The following is a 21136-nucleotide window of genomic DNA, read 5'->3' as shown; positions in this document are numbered from 1 at the left end:
GTCTTGTTTGATGTCGGTGAATAAACACACCTTTTGGTTGCACTTTACAAACGCCTCTGTACTGCTTCCAGCCGCAAAAGGGCTCATTCTCACATGGTGGTAGTTGATAAGTTTGCTCGGGCAAAACGCAAGCAATTTCCTTTTTGTAGAAAATGGTAATATGTAACTTTCTAACTATCACTGCTGTTAAAAAAGCTTTGCAGTTGCACACCCGAGGTGTCAAACGTGAAAGGAGGTCCATTACCCACGATGCCACTTATATTGGCAGAGCAGCACAAATATGAGCAGGCCTGTATCTATAAAGTAGCTATATAAAAACAGGTATTGCATAGCTGAAGGGGCTTGCGTTCAGACAGGCATCGCACTAAGCACTATAAAACCGAAAGGTTGCCATGTGCCTCAGTTTCCGAGATTAAGACGGATGCTTCATGTTCAAAATAATACAACCAGACCTCTGACTATTTTGGACACTTGTCAAAAATAGTCACAGATTTGGCCACATTATTTGATTTGAGGTGAAAGACATGCACAGCAAAGAGGAGAGCAGCATTCTAGGGCAACGGTTGAAATCAATGTGCATTCAAAGACGGGGAACGTGACGACAAGGGACAGGGTCACAGAATGTAGGCCACCCACCAACCAAGCAGCCAGCCAGTGCCTGGTCTAGTAGTCAGGCCTGGGTGACATCTTGGGGAAATTATAGTGCCTCTACACCAAAGTGTACGGCGATACACTGGTGGCATGACACTTTGTCCTCATCATCACTATCATCATCATACCCATCCCGGCATCTTTGCCTCAGGCTCTTACCCCTCTGCATCAGCCTGACTTACTTCTTCTCGCTCCTATTCATTAATATTCATAATTCATGTGGAATTAAATGATTCGGGATCATCAAATGCCCTATGAATATTTGTTGGATGAAACTTTAATTAAGCCATCGCTCTCTGGCTTTTAACACCGCAATGACATCGAGAGCCTTCCCCATTCAATGATTGGTTTAATGGTCTGAACCTTTTTTTTTATAAGTGCTACTCAGCGCTTATCCGTTACCTCCAGATCCTTCTCCTTCTCCCCCCTCCTCCTCCTCCACCCCACCACCTCCCTGATCTTATTTTACACCTCCCTTGCTGCTATTGGACGTAGTGGTGGGGCTTAATAGGAATGGAGATGTTTGAATGGGCTCGGTGGCCAGTGTGAGGGCATGCTGATCAATCATACTTAAGTCGGTAGAGCAGCAGAACCACTTCTGGTCAGCAGGATGCAAATGCCAGATATTACTCATGGCTGTGGAGGATGTGTCAGTGAATGGTCATTCTCAGGTATTACTCATGGCTGTGGAGGATGTGTCGGTGAATGGTCATTCTCAGGTATTACTCATGGCTGTGGAGGATGTGTAAGTGAATGGTCATGTATTGTATGCCCTACCAAAGGAAGTGTGCTGTGTAGCCTACTGTATAATCATATTTAATATGATACAGTATATAGGCAACTATCTATCTATCTATCTATCTATCTATCTATCTATCTATCTATCTATCTATCTATCTATCTATCTATCTATCTATCTATCTATAATGATGTTTCATATTATTAATATATTTTATATTAATATATTTAATTGGACTCTTACTTAGCTTGGGTTTGGTTCTTGATTCCAACTCGTACCTCTCCTGCGTTTCATTTTCACTGCAATTGCTGCTATGATACTTGAATTTCCCTTATTCAATCAATGTTTATAGTATCTAAAGGCGGATTCAGACTGGGTCCGATTGATTCGAACCGTTCCCGAGTACGATTGGCCTCTCCCAGCTGGCCAGTATTCACATTGGCCAAGATTCTTCCGCACCCGAGACCATTTCATTTAACAGTAATGGTAAATATATGCCTCATGGGCAGTGTAGAGTGAATAATAAAGTTTGACTGTGTTCCTGATGTTGTCTTGAGTTATAATAATAACAGAACAACAATACACAACCAAAGCAGTGTGTGCGTTGGTCTTTGAAACCTCAAAATGTAACGTTGTCTCTTGCGTCTCTGTTATTATCAATATGATAGCGACGTCACTGATGCATCCTTGGTATTTTAGCAGTGGCGTCACCGACTAATCCTTGGCATATTTATCCTAGTGGCAGAGTTCGCTACACATGTGTTTTTTGTTTATGTTTTTTCACGGCTCGCGCTACTCAAACACTAGCGGGATTATTATTTCTTGTCAACATTCAAGTAGAACTATGAGAAGGTATAACCCAGCTAAAATAATGTGTCATTATAAAAATATATAAATGATATATGATTAGCAGTCCACTTCCTCCTGTCAGTACGGATGGATTCACATTGCAGCGTTCCGTTCCCGAGTCCGCAGCAATCGGACCCGAGACTACCTCGGGAGGCGGTCTCGGGTACAGTACGGTGATCCATTTCGGGGAACGATACGCAACGTTCACACTATCACAATATCTGCCAAGTGGTCCAGGGTGTGCAACCCGGACCGTAGTGTGAATCCGCCCTTACTCAATAACTAACAACCAATGGACAAAAGATTTGGCTCAAAATTTGTATTGATACACTAGTATTGCATATCGATTCTATATTCAGTACAAATACTATATATGAATACTAATCTATGTAGTATTATGTTTTAAGGTTAGCATGCAATAGAGGAAATCCCCAGGCATACTTTGCCTGAGGAAGGTCGTCACTGACCGGAACCTTGCTCCAATACATTTCCTTCTGTACAATCAAGTTGGGCAGTGTGCGTGGGCAGTTCTTTTATTGTTGATGTTCACTATCTGCATATAAGCGCTTTGTTAACACTGCAAGCAAGAAGCAACTGACTTTCAGTTTAGCTCCTTTCTATTGACTCCTTGAACTGCATTAGAAAGAATGGTAAAGAAAGCTGATTGGATAATTACCATCAGGGTAATGAGTAGCCTACGTTACTGCTCTATACCAGTGGCAGGCAGTGCTACTTTATCAGGGGTCATCAATATGGCCGTACACGGACAAATGTATCCGTGGCAAAGACTTGGTCTTGTCCGTGGCAAATTTTTGATTTTCTTTTTTACACACCATTATAATGTTCTTATTTTGATCATAAGACCCAATTACTGAATGCCAAGTCCCCAGGTTTTCTTCACAATGTGTATGACACTGATTTACTAATGACACTATGGCACATTAGGAGTCCAACTAGTGCTAGTGGTTCTCAAATGTTTCTTTTACGGGTCCATTTGGTTCCATTTGTACACTCTCAGAGTTACAGACCTGTTGTGGTCATTCAGGGCTAGCTCTTTATGTGTTTCTGTTAATATTATCGTCCGCTTATTTTGTATGTCTGTGGCAAAAATGTAATTTTGACAAAAATGTCCACCATAAGCCAGCATGGTGATGACCCCTGACTTCATGTATCTATGCACGCACGCGCCTGTAAGTTTGGTGGTAATCCACATCAGCCTTGTGTTTCCATACCATGTGACATTAATTAGTGAGGTAAGAACATTCTCCTTCTTAGTGTCCTTCAAAATCCTGAGGGAGTGATGTGCTGTGTAGGAAGCCATCCGGATCGGCACTTATCCCTAATAGATACATTTACAAATCCCCATGTACCCTGATGTCATCAATATGACGTCATAGTACTGACATCATAGATTGGCCTTGTACTCGTTGACTCTGACAATGAGTACAACGGGTGGCCTACAATGGGTATCGCTTAACCGGGTGTACTCACATTTGTTACTTAAGTAAAAGTATCAATACTGCAATATAGAAATATTCTGTTACAAGTAAAAGTCGGGAATTCAAAATGTACTTGAGTAAAAGTACAAAAGTATTGGCATCAAAACGTACTTAAAGTACCAAAGTAAAAGTACTCATTATGCAGAATGTCCATTTCAAGTTTTCAAATGTATACAAATCTTTTGAAAATAGCAGCTCTACAAGCTCATAATGCGTCGCATATGTTTGTTTTTTTTTGTAAATCTTTATCCCACGATTTTGTAACCCATTTTTTCACCCAGTGCTAATTGTCTAAGTAATCCAGGACAGTATTTAAGTAAATGTACTTAGTTACTTTCCACCATTGCGGGTGGGGCATGCATTCCCAACTTTCATCATTCCAGATTTCGTTCCAGATACTCGTTCCCGAGTATAGGCCAGTGCAGGTCTCGTATAAATTACACATGGCAGCTTGAGACAGAGTAAAAACAGACACCGCTTGGCCTTCTTAACACCTACTGTATATGGACCTCACATTATTTACAGTCTCAATGACAAAGCTAATTACAAGCAAGTGTTCCAAACTCACTATTGATTTCTTAAAGTCAAAGATCATCTCTTTAGTTTTTAAAACACTACGTTTCAGATCGCTGGCTGACCTTCCTTCTATAATTACATTAATCCTCATTGCTTTTTAAACCTGTCAAAGTGGTGTCATTTTGCAAATGACAATTAGCGAACCAGGGAATGCAATCATGGGGTGAATAGTGTGAAGAAGAGAAAAGGGGGGAGCACACACACACACACACACACACACCCTTGTGGGACCCCAGTATACTCAATACACATATTCCAGATACCAAGTGACCTACTTTGTTGAAATGCAATGTGCAGAAGAACAAGGCGTTCGGCTGGGGTTTGCACTGAATAAATCTTCCTTAGTAACATATGCAGTGATGTCAGCCAGAGACTAATTAGTCATTTATTCTACTTGGATACAGTAGTGAGCTGAGTGACTTCATGTGTCTTCTATTGATGTCGCGGTGGTGAGTGAATCTGTTGATTAGAGCTTCTAGAATGTGCAACTGGGAACGTTGTAGTTTGATCGGGGACTGTTCTAGTGGGACTGTGTGAATCTCCTGGGTACAAGAGGGACAAGGCCAGTGGTGGAATAAGTAGCCTACTCACATGTCTTACTTACTGTAAGTAAAAGTATCAATACTGCAATGTAGAAATACTCTGTTACAAGTAAAAGTCAGAAATTCAGAATTGACTTGAGTAAAAGTACAAAAGTATTGGTAACAAAATGTACTTAAAGGTAGGGTAAGTGATTTGCTATTGTTAAAATAAGTTTTAAATAGCTCTATATTCTGATAGTACTCATTGCTATAGAGTGTTTGTTCTGTAGCAGGAGTTCCCATGTCTCTCCAGCTCTTTATTAAACAGAAAATGCCTTTTCAGTGCTCTCTCCTGATTGGCTTAAATGTTGTCACCTACCTGAACATATATTCTGTTTACTAAAAAGCTGGAGAGACCCCTGTGACAGAACAAACACTCTGTAGCAATGATTACTATCAGAATATAGAACTTTAACATTTTTTTAAAAAGAAGAAAAAAATATAGATATATCACTTACCCTTTCGTTTGAAGTACCAAAGTAGAAAGTACTCATTATGTAGAATGTTCCATTTCACAAGTTTTCAAATGTATAAGAATCTTTTGAAAATAGCCGATCTACAAGCTCACAATGTGTCACATCGTGACGCACTGTGAGCTTGTACATCGGCTATTTTCAAATGGCCGAAATGTATACTGTATATAGGGCTGCAGTGGGTAATGTGTGTTTTGTAATAAGAATCAAAATCTACAAAGTAACTAGTAACTAAAGTTTTCAAATGGTTGTAGTGGAGTAAAAGTACAATATTGGACTCTGAGATGTAGTGGAGTAGAAGTAAAAGTATTGAAAATTGGCAATGCTCCCGTAGAGTAAAAGTACCTCAAAATTGTACTTAAGTACAGTACTTGAGTAAATGTACTTTTGAGTTACTTTCCACCACTGGAGAAGGCCTACATGAAACATGCTACTTATAAGCTTTAGGTCCTAAAGAAGAAGGTTTACCACAATTACCAGTTAGTCGGTATATTTCCTTTGGAGAGCACTTAAGTTGGATAGTTTCTCACTTTCAGCTCTTCTCTATGGATCCCGGATGTCAGCCATTGGGCAAAAACAACTTATGAAACAAGAGATTAAACAATTCAAATGTTGTTTCTGGTCTGTGATGACTTTGACAGCTTGACAAGGTTTTCTGGTAGACCTAATTAATAACAGCCCCTGACACTACACTGTGAATGATTTGGAAAACCTAAATCAACCATAACCTAAAAAATGTTTTTTTTTAATTCTCACCTGCACATCCCAACCCAATATTATGCTGTTGTTACAAATTTGTTTTGTTTTTTTAAATGTGCAAATAAATAAATATTCTAATTTTTTATTCCACAATTTTGCAACCCCATTTTTTTCACCCAGTGCCAATTGTAAGAAAGTAATCCTGGGCACTACTCTCCCTCTGCCAGCCTAGGGAGAGCCCAGAGCGGAGCTCATGCCTCCTTCAATGCATGAAAGCATTGAAGGAGGCATGAGCTAAAATCGACCATGACCATGGGGAGGCACCGAGGCAGTATAGATACTAGGATTACTGCATGTTTTTTTGTGAGGGTACCTACCCTAGGGGACAAGGGGAGAACATGCAAACTCCACATAGAAAGGCCATTTCGCCAACCCCACCTAGGGTATGGGCACTGATGACGCGGAGGAGAGGACACGCCCCCAGCACCCACAGCGTCCCCGGCGGGAATCGAACCCAGGACCTTCTAGCTGTGATGGTAAAGGTAATCTCCTGCCCACCAATTTCTACTCTCTTTACCCAAAGAAGGAGACGGAATACTAAACGTATCCATATCACCTAACTAAGAACCCATTTGAAATGATCATTGTGAAAGTTAGAACCACGCAAACAAGACCTCAATATTGAGCATGTCCCTGTGTGCATATATAGTGCATATAGCAATCATCTGTGATCACAACAAAGATGCAGTGATCATCACAAAGCACAAGCATGTTGTTTCAGGGTGCAATATTATCTGGACGATGCTGCCACCTACTGTTAGACTGGAGGTAATTCAGTAGGACAAACCACCTCTTGGTGGTTCAGGATGCTTTGAAACATTTCTCAGGACAAACATTCCACCAGCTAATGGGTTTGGATCAACAGTGTGCTTAATTTTAGGTCTTTTAATAAAATGGCTCCACTGCAATTCAACTGAATTCAATAGAACGATAATCAGACAACCAGCATTTAAAGGATGACAAATGCATATAGTACCATTCTCACTTCCTGGAGGCAGTTAAATGGATGTTCCGCTCTGTATCACACACAGACTCAGCAGGTCTGCCTGTTATGTCTTTCAATTCCCCACATTTTACACCTCCTTTACCTCCGTTTCCCAGTTGAGTGCCTTGTTCCATGGAACAGCGGTTTTTGTAGTCGTCTAAATTCCAACCCCTATCGTTGTAAAATACAATGGAAATGCATTAGGGAGATGTATGGACAGAGACCAAAAATAGATCCAAGCACTTTAGACCTCAAATAACACTGCACAAGTGCAGGTTTTATTGTACAGATATCAGCTTTCAATCATTATGACCATTTTTCAAATATTTTATGTTTTAACATTTTGGACAGAATAGCCAATTGTACATCGAGGTGCCCAGATGTCCCTAGTGCCCACTTATCCTGTATCCAAGTGGTACAGTATGTCATGTTTGTGTCACTGGCAAAGGCTTTCAATACTTTAAATGAGCATTTAGTGGGAGTGCAGCACCCATACATCAAGTGTTAACAACCAGGCACAACATAGGCTTCACGATTCCCATGGCAAACGATGACAGCATAGGCACATTTAGCATTTTATTGACATAGGCCTCATTGTAAATGACACAAATGACATCTTGAATGCAAATAAATCATGCACAGTGCAAGGTTATAAACAGTGGTGGAAAGTAACTAAGTACATGTACTCAAGTACTGTACTTAAGTACAATTTTGAGGTATTTGTACTTTACTTGAGTATTTCCAATTTCCAATACTTTTACTTCTACTCCACTACATCTCACAGGCAAATATTGTACTTTTACTCCACTACAATTATTTGAAAACTTTAGTTAGTTACTTTGTAAAACATACATGAGCCACTTCAGCCATGGCTATTTGAAAATATCAGATCTACAAACTCACAACGCGTCGCAAAGCGACACGTTGTGGGTTTGTAGATCTGATATTTTCAAAGGATTTGTATACATACATTTATCCCATGTGAAATGGGACATTGTGCATAATGAGTACTTTTACTTTTAGTAGGCCTACATAAGTGTATTTTGACGCCAATACTTTTGTACTTTTGCTCAAGTAATTTTTTAATACCAGACTTTTACTCGTAACAGAGTATTTCTACATGGTGGTATTGATACTTTTACTTAAGTAAAAAATGTTAGTACTTTTTCCACCACTGGTTATAACATAATCGTTATAGAAAGTGGTCACATTATGGCCTAACATTCAACTCAGGATTCCAGTTGGGTATTTAAAAATTACACAGCCGTGAAGTGCAAAAAGAGGAAAGTCAAATTGCAATTGACATGCCATCCTTATCTCCCACATTTGGGCTTCACCCCCCGGCCAGGCTGTGCTGAAGAAGATATTCCCCAAGCATGAAGGGGTAAAATCATTATGCTTCGAATCAATCTAATTAATACGAAGGGCAGCCTGTGTCCAAGGGCCATCTGATAAGGGTGAAAGTCGAGCCTCTCACTCAACGCGCTTCACCTCCAAACTCAATGATGTTGCCTTCGCTAGAAGTATACTTTACATACTGTATATACTTTACAGAATATTTTACACGCAGTGATGTAAAGTAACTAAGTATATTTACCCAAGTACTGTACTTAAGTACAATTTTATGGTACTTTTACTTTACTGGATATTTCCAATTTTCAGTACTTTTACTTCTACTCCAAATATTGTACTTTTACTCCACTACAATTATTTGAATTTTTGAGTTACTAGTTACTTTGTAGATTTTGATTATTATTACAAAACATACAATAACCCTATTTAGACTTTGGCTATTTGGAAAATACAAGCTCACAATGCGTCGCAATGCGACACATTGTGAGCTTGTAGATCTGGTATTTTCAGAAGATTTTTATACATTTGAAAACTTGAAATGGGACATTCTGCATAATGAGTACTTTCTACTTTTGGTAGTTTAAGTACATTTTGATACCAATACTTTTATACTTTAACTTAAGTACATTTTGAATTCCGGACTTTCTACTTGTAACAGAGTATTTCTATATTGCAGTATTGATACTTTTACTTAAGTAAAACATGTGAGTACTTTTTCCACCACTGGTGGAAACCACAGTAAATACACACGCATATAGCTGCATGAGTACCTTCTATTTTGACCACATTCTCCCAAATATTGTTGACAAGTTTTGTCCAGGGGAGGTTAAATATCTCATTATTGTTAAATCAACATGAACTGCCGGTGTCGGTAAACACAGGTTGTTAGCCCTGCAAAAGTCCTGCAGCATCCAGGCCAGCTGACAGGCTAAATAATAAACATGACATACTGTACCACTTGGATACAGTAACTGGGCACTAGGGACATCTGGGCACCTCGATGTACAATTGGCTATTCTGTCCAAAATGTTAAAAAAAATAAGTCATTATGATTGTAGGTCATTTTAGGGACAAAACTCATCTTGTCGGGGAGACTTGAGCACAAAGAATATTCGTTCCTTTTTCCATTTCCTGAAAAATGAACATTTTGGACTTAGCTGGTTCCTGCCGGACAGCAGAGATATAATAAATAAGAACATCTCAACACACGTTTCACATCACCAATAATGTAGCATAATTTCATATTTTTTTATCTAGTAGTTTTCATTACTTTTTCTTTTCTTTTCTTTGAATAGGGTTGATTGATTAGACATTTTAGTTACTGAACAACATAGCATACTAACACAGAATGAACACAGCATATGAATAGATAATTGATACTGTAGTGATGTGGTAGGTATATAACATGATAGATGGGCACCAAGGAACAATGGGCACCTCGGTGCTAAATTGGCAATTTATTCCATGTAAAAAAAAAATCACACCCTGTGTGAAGGTAGCGGCGCCTTTGAATACATTATGTCATCGATATGTGTTTATAATGTGTTTATAGCCATGTGTCATGTGAAGCTTGACCAATCACTTTGTTGACGGGTCTGACCAATCAGAGCGTCGACGACAGATAAAGTTAAATTGAGGATCTAACTTTAAATAACTTACCTAGAAGGAGACTTTAGCCAAATAAAAATATAAACATGAGGAAATAAAAAATAAACCTTGACATCATAGTGATGTCATGAATAGTCCCCTTGCCTGACAAATCAGAACCTTGACGGGCCTGATCAATCAGAACCTTGACGGGCCTGACCAATCAGAACCTTAACGGACTCTTGGATTCTCGATCGTCTCTATCAAACCATTCTGTCATAACGGATGACTGGGTCCCGAACTCAGACTTTCTATACATTCACCCTTCATCTGTTCTTGTATCTTTCTCTTTCTATTCGTCATATTAACTTTAAATAACTTACCTAGACGGAGACTTTAGCCAAATGAATAATAAGATGAAGTCATTGTCATCGTTTATATAGACATCGAATTCTATATTCATGACATCATAGTGATGTCATGAATAGTGACCAATCACAACTTTGGCGCACCTGACCAATCAGAACGTTGACGCACCTGACCAATCAGAACGTTGGCGCACCTGACCAATCAGAACGTTGACGCAAAAGCCAGGCATAGAGGGCTAATATCCGCTCTATACCTAAAGGTATAGAGCGGCTAGCGCCGCTAAAAAAAGACAGACAAATGTAAAAACAAAGGCAGTTTTGTGTTGTTGAAAGTCTATTCTCCAAGGTGGGAAGCCTCTCAGGACCCCAATATAAATTACCATTGACCAGATCTGTAGAGGGCGCAGTGGAATAAATCAAATAATTTCCGTCTGGCGGACATATTTTATTTTCTTCCCCAAAAGGTGTATTATACAGAGAAGGTGGGGTGCTGAGAGGCTTCCCACCCTGGAGAATAGACTTTCAACAACACACAACGGCCTTTTTTTCGATGAATAGTGAAATAGTTTTGTTTATTTTTACTAAAGACGGAGACCTTGCACGGTAGTGGAATTTTCGGTCTATGAGCAGAGCATTGCGCCTGGCAGAGCACTAACGCTCTAAAGGGCTACATGGAGATATGCTTTTACGACTGACGGTCAGATGTAACGGCATCAGTGTTGCCATGTACGTATCATAAGCGATTTTGGGCTTGTTTTTCTGTAAAGTTGCTTGTAAATAGCGGTATAGTTGCTATAGTTATTATATTTGGTCTTAATTGCTCGAAATTATTTTAACCAGTGGTTCTCAAATATATTCATGTCATTGACCCCAAATGAATATGTATTCGTCCCTAACCCCCATCTGAATTTTGTGCCAGAGACCTCCGTACAAGATTTGTGTTGTTAAAATGTTTCAAAAAATGTTCCTCTTTTTTTCCTAGGTTATTTTTTTCTCTTTTTAAAAATAGTAGATCTACAAGCTCACAAGGCGGAGCTATTTTCAAATAGCCGTTGCCTAGTCCATTGGGGCCAATTTGGGGGACCCCCTGGTCCTTGGGGGGTACCAGGGGGTCCCCAGCCAAATTAGTTAATATAATCATTCACTATAATAATGTAATTTGGCTATTTAATTTAATTCAACCAAATTGTATACTTTGGCTATTCAAAAATAGCAGATAAACAAACTCATACATTTTTTTTAAATCCCTGGCACAAAATATTTTTTGAGATGGGGGGGTCCGCAGCCAAATACATATCGTTTTGGGGTCTTTGACATGAAAAAGTTTGAGAACCACTGGCCTAGTCGCTTCTTTTGGGCTTGTTTTCTCTCGCAAATATGGCAACACTGAACATCATGGTTTACGGTAATATATAAAGCCCTTTACGACAAGCTGCGGCCCTCTCTGTATAAATTTGGCGGTGCCTGGCCGTGTTGTTTACATGTCTAGTTTCAGTTTGCTGCTGTGAGGAGACGTAAGAAGGACACCAGTCACCATGGGGATTGAAGAAGAGGCCAACAGAACTCTCTTCATCAGAAACCTGGACCAGAGAGTGACGGAGGAGCTTTTATTCGAGCTGTTCTTACAGGTGAGACAGCAGCAGCACATAGCGTTGGCCAGGCTAGCTCTTTAGAGCTAACGTTGGTGGCGGTCGACACTTCACTTCAGTAAACAGAGTTTCAGCGACAGGTTTGAGTAAACAGTATATTATACGCCGTGGTAAAACACCAGCTAAAAGGTCCCCAGCCAGGCTTGAACGAATATAGCCTTAGATAAAAAACTATCGTAGATGTATTTGATCGATTTTGACATGTTTCATCTCTACGAGTCTTAGGTACCACCCCCACAGTTTGCACCAGTGAAGCCCGTACAAACATGTACAAATGCAAAATATAAGGTGTTTACCCGCTTGTCCCACATGTTAACTCGGTGTCCGGCGTGTTAGTACAATGTATTTGTCCACATTTTTCAATGAAGTGTTTTAATCCCGTCTGTGGCCGATTCTGTCTGAAGTTCCCAACGGGTGGTGGTCACGGGGCGCATCCGGTGAACACCGGAATTACACTCAGTGTAAACAGGAAGTAAACGAGGGGGAACAAATGGCGTTCGGCCACAGACGGGATTAAAACACTTCTTTATTGAAACATATGGACTAATACATCGCACAAACACGCCGGACACCTAGTTAACATTTGGGGCAAGCGGGTAAGCACCTATATTTTGCATTTGTACAGAAGTAAGTGCTTAGTAGCTGATATTCCAGGGCATTCTTGGGGGGTGGTAGCTAAGACTCGAGTAGAGACACAAACAATGTCAACATCCATACAATATATCTACGAGCGTCTTTAACTAAGGCCAGATAACGATCATTGCTAACGTTAAGGCTCGCTGTCAAGCTTGTTATGCCAGTCTTATAAGTCCATAATATTAGATGGGGGGGGGAGAGGGTATTGGTATCACAATGTACGTAAAGAAGAAAGTATTATGCAGACTATGGTTAATGTATGTTTTGTAATGATAATCAATCTACAAAGTGACATAAGTTTTCAAATTTAGTGTAGTAAAAGTACAATATATTTGCCTTTGAGATGTAGTGGAGTAAAAGTACTGAAAATTGGAACTACTCCAGCAAAGTAAAAATACCTCAAAATTGTACTTAAGTACAGTACTTCAGTAAATGTACTTAGTTTTATTTACACCACTGTGTCCATACATACAAGATGTAGCCTTTGATCAAGACTATCATAAATGTATTTGATCGAGTCTTGACAAAGGTCAGACTTGATAAAATGCATCTATGATAGTCTTGATCCAAGGCTAACATTAGATTAGATGGTGTTCGTGTGGTATTTTAACACAGGCTTACTGCCTCCCCCTGGTCAGCCGGGGTGCCTGATGGAGGGGAAATGAACTGGTTGGAATAACGTGTTCCTTCCATTCGCTACGTCCTACCGGGGAAACTCCCCTCTGTCAGGTGGTAAGAAGCGGCCTGCTCACTCCTCATGCATTGAAGGAAGCATGAGCTCAGTTCGGGGATCTCCCCAGGCTGGCAGAGGGAGAGTAGAGCCAGGATTACAAGCTTAGGCATTGGCACTGTTTTTTTAAAGGGAAATCACAGGCAGAGTTGTTGTGTCCAATCCATGCATTAGATGCAGTGTTTCCTATTTTACAGGCAGGCCCTCTCAGCAAAACGAAAATCCCCAAAGACACCGATGGGAAACGGAAAACATTCGGCTTCGCTGTTTATAAGGACGAGGGGTCTGTGCCCTACGCCCTGAAGCTGCTAGACGGGACGGCACTCTTTGGAAGAACCATCCACGTGCAACCCCGAACAGGTGAAATCCTGACATTATAGTCTTTGAGAATATACAGAAGTGTAACCATAATGTTATAAGGTGACAACTTCACTGTGTGAATGGACACTGGACTCCAATGAGCTCATTTTGGTTAACCCATTCAGACCGGGAACGCGTCTGTCATTCTTTTTATTTCTTTGGCTATTAAAAAATAGCAGATCTACAAGCTCATCGTGCGGCACCATGTGCCGCGCTGTGAGCGTGTAGACCTGCTTTTCTTTTTGTGAAAATGTGTGCAAATCTTTGATTTATTAGAGCAAACATTTTTAATTCAAATCTTTTTGTTTCTGGGGAATAATACAAATGTCTAATAAATTCTAACAGTTAAAAAAAATGATGTTATACTATCAGTGGTTCTCAAGGATGCCAAAATGATATGCATTTGTCTGCGACAAAAAAACATATTTTGTTCCAGGGACCCCCACAAGAGGCAAAGATTTGAGTTAGAAAATGTTGGCATTAAAATATATATATATTTATTTATTTATTTATTTATTTATTTATAGATTAAAAAAAAAGAAATCTAAAAATGACATTGATGCGTTCCCGGATTGAATGGGTTAATGGCTTGTTGGCCTGTGTGTTTGCTCAGAAACAAACATTAGCAATGGCTACAGGCACAGAAGAAGAGGAAGAGAGTTAAGCTGGTCTGACCATTGATTACATTGTCCCAAAGGCTCTGACTTAAGCTGCCAACATAAGGCTGTGAAAAAGAGGGCCATTTTCCTGGCGCATCAGCTACCCTGCCCCCATGTAACCGACCATGACAGGTTAATGTAATAAATAAATACAAGGTTGACTTTTCATTAGCCTTACATTCTTGAGTCACTAAATAAATGCTTGTAACTTTAAAAAGAGCAATAGTCATCAAAAATGTACGTCACAAAAAATAACATGTGTGTGTACATGCGCGTCTAGAGAAATGTGGATGTAATAAGTGTTAGAAAGGGTAATGTCTCACATCAAGTGGACTGAAATTTAGAAGTGCATTTCTTTCTTTTTTAAAGCCCCCTTTTTCTCCCCAATGTAGTCGGTATTCCAATTAAAGGGATAGTTCACCCCCAAAATGACTTTTTTTCCCTCTATCGATTAGTCACCCCATGGAGACTTGAATTCATGTATACGTTTTAGTTTTTGTCGCATTCCAAAGCCAATAATTTTATAACCAGAGGACTGGTAGGCAGCGGTTCCGGTGGGAGACACAAACAAGACTCTTTGTGTCTCCTACCGGAACCGCTGCCGGTCATCAAATTATTGGCCTAGGAATGTGACAAAAACAAAAAAATATCTCCATGGGGTGACCAATCGATAGATTTTTTTGGGGGGGTGAACTATCCCTTTAATTCCTCCCAACACGCATTGCTGTGTTGTCACTGCTGTTTGTATCCTACTGACTCACCTGCCAGTGAGGAGCCCCCACCGGGAGGACGTAGAGCCTTCGTCTTACTCCTCCCGCCCAACACTCTCTGCTGACAGCTGCTGCGCCCAGCCCGTAGGATTACCTGCAGTGACAATTATCACCTTCCCCGTCCGGCTTCCCTCCCCCGGACACGGGCCAATAATGTTCATATAGATGCTCGACAAATGCACCACGGTGGATTTGTACCCACAACCTCCGCGGTGGTGGGCAGGCACTTTACCACTGCAGCAGTTTATCCATTTTCATGCTGCTGAGCGACGCGTATCAAGCAGGGTTGTCTGTGCATGCGTTGTGCTCCAGATTAGTAGCGTCTCCTGTTAAAATCTCAATTCCATGGACAGCAGGGGTGGGCAACGTTGATGATGGAAAGGGACACTATTTCCACACACACTCCAGGGGGCCACATTGCATATTGTTGCTGTCAGGCAGAATCCTTATCTCTATAACGTACTTTGTCTTTCTAGTATGTCACACAGAGGTTGCAAAAATAGCTGATCTAAAAGCTCAAAACACGTCGCGATGCGTTTTGAGCTTATAGACCTGCTATTTTTTGCTATTTTGGAATCCTGAATTATTTTGTGCCATTTTGGAATTTGAATCCTGAAAAGAACCATTTGTATTTGATTTCAAATGCATTTATTTATACTTAAGTTTATGAAAAAAACTTTATGAAACTTAACTCATCCAGTGCCATTGACGTATAATGCGTCCGATTTTTCAATTACCCAGAGCGCCATTGACGTATAATACGTCAGATTTTTTGGGGGGTGGGGACGTCCAGAGGGGAGTGTTGGCAGGTAATACAAAAGCTTTTTTCTTTAACTTCTGAGGGCTTCTAGGTGTACCCCCGTTTGAGTAACGTTGCTCTATGATAATGTTACATTTAGTGGAATTAGTTGTTTAGACATACTACTTACCTTTTTTTTTTACATTTCATCACAGGAAGCACAGTGAATACTCAGACTTCAAGCCCTGGAAACACTCCAAATCCACATGGCCAGTGGTAAGAATGCTGTGGTGTGATTTTAAGAAGTTCTCTGACAAAAGCCAAAAGGTTGCTCATTTGCAGCAATTGTGTGTATAATGGATTATTATTGGTATAGTTGGAAGTGTTTGCTAGACACATCACCGTTAAATGGCCGTTTTTATTCACAAATTATGTGGATAAGAAGACTGATGGATCAAATATTTTCTTTATTCTTGAGATTACAAGTCAGACATCAGTTTTGTGCAATTTTATTGCAATTATTATAATTTGTGCAAGTATATTCAACACTGGTATGGTTGTCCTTATATTTGCATTCTGCGTGTTTGAAAATTAGGCCTTTGAAAGTTGCACAGTTTCCTCATATTTATGCAAATTTAATAATTGAATAATTCCTTGCAGGGCACAAGGACAGATGAATTCTCCACCCTATAGCCCTCAAATGCAAAGATCGTCGTTGCCGTTTGGATCTCCTGATAACATGCAAAAACAAGTCATGGTAAGCCAGATCTCCATTCTTACTGACACAGCAGTTTGACACAGTTTATAGTTTGTTGTTCAAATGTGACTTAAAGTAATGCTAGGTAACTTTTTCAATACAACTAAAGTTAAATTGTATATCTTTTGTGAGTGGCAAATGTTTCACAACACCCACTCCATGAATTTCACCCCCGAAAGCCTTTTATTTGTATATTTTCTATTGAACGTGGTCGGGGGTGACTGTCCCGCGAGGCTGCTAAAAATCGTTTTTTTTTTAAATTTGCACTGTACAGCTTTAATATCGAAGCCTATACATCCAACTGTTCACCTTCAATTAGCAACAATTACAGGCTTTGTTGCCTCCTTCTGTCTTTAGGGCAGTCCTTCACATTGGGACGGTGGGTTTGTTGGCACTGGTTTTCTCTGCTGCTCTAGCCCATGCATTGAATGTAGATTTCCCCAGACGTAATCAGTAGGCAGAGATCTCCGATCATGGCTAGTATGCAAGATAGGGATAGGGCAGTGATGACAGATTGAAATGAAACCGTTCAGAATAGTATACAAACTATCCCTACTTATCTGCCTCCATGTAGCACTTCCACAAATCTTGTACAGTCTTGTAATCTTCTTCCAAATCTTGTTACGTTTAAAAAATTGTCTCGTGCAGCTCTGGAATTGTGAACACGCAACACAAGTAATCGCCGTAAACTACTGTAGGTCAAAGTTAGAGCCATATAAGCTCCACGTAGTCCACAGTGCGGCACTGGCCGCGGCAGTGGCTAAGGGGTAGAGCGGCCGGATGGGAACCGCGAGGTTCCCAGTTCGATCTCGGGCTCCCCCAGAGTTGGTGTCGAAGTGTCCTTGAGCAAGACGCTGAACCCCTAATTGCTCCCGATGAGCAGGTTGGTGCCTTGCATGGTTTCCTCCGCTATCGGTGTATGAATGTGTGCATTCACAATCTTATGTAAAGCCCTTTGGATGAAAGCGCTATATAAATGCACCAATTACAGTGCGCTCACGCATAACGTCAGGTGTCTCTCATGCACACTTCTCCATAAAAACTGACATCACATCAAACCATTCATTTTCTAATGTGATGTCTATTGTTGAAGCTGATGTGTATAATATGTGTCATTGGTCTCCTCTAAGCACATTTTTTTGGTCACAGTCACACACAGCGACAGTTCAGATTGATTACTGTCGTAATTCAGAATACTTCTAATCTCAGAATAATCCAGAGCGATTTACAAGCAAGGACCTCCTAGCAAGGACACAAGATGATAGATCAAATGCATAGAAGTGAACATTTGTAACTCAAATCTTTGTTTCTGGGGGTCCCTGGAACAACGTATTTGAGATGGGGGGGGGGGGGGTCCACGGCCTAATGCATATCATTTTGGGGGTCCTTGGCATGAAAAAGTTTGAGAACCACTGGTCTGAAGGGGCCCTGAGTTACCATCTTTTCCTCCGTCCATAGATGAGCAACATAATGTTGCAGATCCAGATGACCCAAATGCAGCAGCTCCAGCAGCAGAACGGGAGCCTGCTGGGACCGGCACCCCAGCAGAGGCAACAGTTTGCCAGTGGAGGTGGAGGCTACGGTGGCAGCAGTAATGGAGGTGGAGGTGGGCAACAACAACAGCAACAACAACATGACAGTGACTCCTCTCGGCAGCATTCGTCCCAGATAAGCACGATCAGCAGTCACTACAGCAGAGGCCAGCGCTACGCCGACGAACAGGGCTCCGGCGGGCGCCACCAGCAGCAGCAACATGGTCGCGGTGGTTACCATGGTTACCATGACAACAAGGGCGGAAATAATTACCAGGGCAACAGAGGCAGCAGCCGTCACAACGATGACCGAAGTGACAACCGAGGCTACCAAGACAGTAGACGGCGACGGTACTGAGTCATTCTGGGATTTATTTTTTATTTCTTTGCAGGGAGTTTTTTTTTTTAGAGTAGGCCCTTGTTTCTCTTTTATAAACATGTACATTGTTCTGGGAAGTGAATGAAAGTAATAAAATCTACTCGGGTTGTTTACATGCAACCAATTTAAGGTTGTTTACATGCAACCAATTTGAGATACACAAGTCTATGCCAGCGTGCCATCATTGTTTGCTTTTAAAGTGCTTTTAGTTTAGAATTCTTAGCTCGAATGTGAGTTTCTGGCACTCTATTGTTAAAAAAAAAAGGTTATTGATTATGAAAGCAGTGACTATCCGACTGCATAAAAGTTTGCTGTTTTTGAAAGGATTATTTGTATTTTAAATATTTATTTTCGAAAGTATTCAAATGTTTGTGAAAGAAATGTGTTATGGACGCTGGCCAGCTATGTTATGGAGATTTTTATTTTAAAATAGTGCCCCAAGTGTAGTGTAATTGTTTTTTCCCCACTAAAAATGGGAAGAAACAAATGTGTTGGGTCGAAGACTCGATTTCACCAGCAGTACAATATTAGAACACATTCCTTCTGTTTAGGTTTGATACCATTGATTGAGACTTTTTTTTTCTTCTGAACAGAAACATTTTTTTGTAAAACGATCTGTTTTTAAATTAACATTGATTGTGTATACAGTATATAAAGATCCTTTCATTGGATTGTGTTTACTGACCTGATCTTTGACTGAAAAAAAAGCATTGCTATTTTAACTGAACCAACAGTCCTTTGGGTATAGCAGGCTCCTTTCGTGCTGTGGCGCATTGTTTCTATTTACAACTCCTGCACAGGAGTCGGGACAACTATAAGTAAGCTATATTGTATGCTGAGGGTACTTGCAGTTATGCATGCATGTCTGCCTCTATAAATGACCTGTGTGTAAGTAATATGCTTGTACAGCAGGCTATGGTAATCTGCAGGTGGCGCCACACGCGTCCCTTTATTGATTCAATTAAGATGATAAATATAACTGGGCCATATGATCAGCTATATTCAGTGGTGGAAAAAGTACTCAAATTCTTTACTTAAGTAAAAGTACCAATATCAAAATACTCAGTTACAAGTAAAAGTCTAGAATTCAAAATTTACTTGAGTAAAAGTACAAAAGTATTGGCATCAAAATATACTAAAAGTACTAAAATATTTGAAATTAGCAAATCTACAAGCTCACATCGCGACGTGTTAGAGCGTGTAGGGGGTAATGTATGTTTTATAATTTATATCTCTAAAGTAACTACGTTTTCAAATTTTAGTGGAGAAAAAGTACAATATTTGCCTCTGAGATGTAGTGGAGTAGAAGTAAAGTATAGACAATTGGAAATACTCCAGTAAAGTAAAAGCACCTCAAAATTGTACTTAAGTACATTACTTGAGTAAATGTACTTTGTTAATTTACACCACTGATTGTATGTGACTTTTCCATTTAGGATGCCAATCCAAATGTGCCACTGATTAATTATAGGATACTGGCTTCTGGGTGTGATAGCATAGGCCAAACTTATTTTTTCTCCTTGACTTGAGCCTGAGCACAGGTAGCCTTGGTCTCCAATGTCATTGCAGAGTGCCAGTTTTAGAATTGCCGAGGTTTTACTTGACTTAGATATTATTAAAAACGATTGTGTGTAGTAGAATTATAGCTCCAAATCAGTCCCCGTTTCATTTGAGACTTGTCATATCACGTTACAATTAGCGGCTGTGCTGCGTTGCCCTCGGTGCTTGTAACAAAGTTGCTGGCCAAATCTCTTAATGTCCACGTTGAGGTCATAATCTACCCTTCCGAAAGTGCTTAGGCCGCTAACAACGGCTCCCGTGGTGTATCAACATGCATATCCCCCAATAAAGCTGCCGAGGTTCCAAAAGTAGAGGTGCATTTGCACCCTCTCCACTAAGCTCTTTGTCTTGCCTGTAATCCACCCTATAGTGTCAGATTCCACCCTGATGCTCCGAAGTCGCCCTAATGAAGAGTATCCTGTGTTCTTTGTCGCGGGCCATTGGTACTGGGAAGGACCCCCAGTTATTGCATGCGCCTGCGCTGGCAGTGCATAACTGTTATAATTGATTGATCTGCTTGGCGTCTCTAGCCCCGGAGCAGCCGGATTAGAAATCCCGCTCAGTAGCCACTGCTGTGGACTTATATAGAAGTGGAGTGCAGGCTACTAAAAAAATGATCCACCAGCAAAAGCCCCCCCTTCTTCTTCCAGAAGTCCCACCAGCTCGGTGGCAGGAGACCCGCTCTCGCCGTTCCCGGAGCCTTGCTCTTAGGTTGTTGGGTTCATCGGTACGCCGTATATCCAGTGGTGGGCCTTCAATAGAGGGCACTAGTGTGCCGCACCACCTCTAGATCATAAGATATATATATATATATATATATATATATATATATATATATATATATATATATACACAGTATATATATATATATATTCTCTATAGCCTGTATTTTAAATGATCAAACAAACAAGGTAAATACCATATAGTTAATTACTAGTGAGTAAA

General features: G+C 40.4%; 1 protein-coding gene across 1 annotated transcript; it reads left to right on the top strand.

Annotated features, from left to right (window-relative positions):
- Positions 1-11859: 11859 nt before the first annotated feature.
- Positions 11860-19307, top strand: rbm7 (RNA binding motif protein 7). Its single transcript, XM_084064542.1, has 5 exons — positions 11860-12048; positions 13633-13795; positions 16179-16239; positions 16624-16720; positions 18179-19307. The coding sequence occupies exons 1-5, from the start codon at positions 11956-11958 to the stop codon at positions 18608-18610; spliced, it is 846 nt and encodes a 281-aa protein (XP_083920668.1). The 5' UTR covers positions 11860-11955; the 3' UTR covers positions 18611-19307.
- The last annotated feature ends 1829 nt before the right edge of the window (positions 19308-21136 follow it).

Source organism: Gymnoscopelus microlampas (assembly GCF_963454915.1).
Source record: "Gymnoscopelus microlampas genome assembly, chromosome: 8".
NCBI classification, from domain to species: Eukaryota; Metazoa; Chordata; class Actinopteri; order Myctophiformes; family Myctophidae; genus Gymnoscopelus; species Gymnoscopelus microlampas.
Note: the sequence above shows the minus strand (reverse complement) of the source record. Positions and strands in the feature narration are given on the sequence as shown.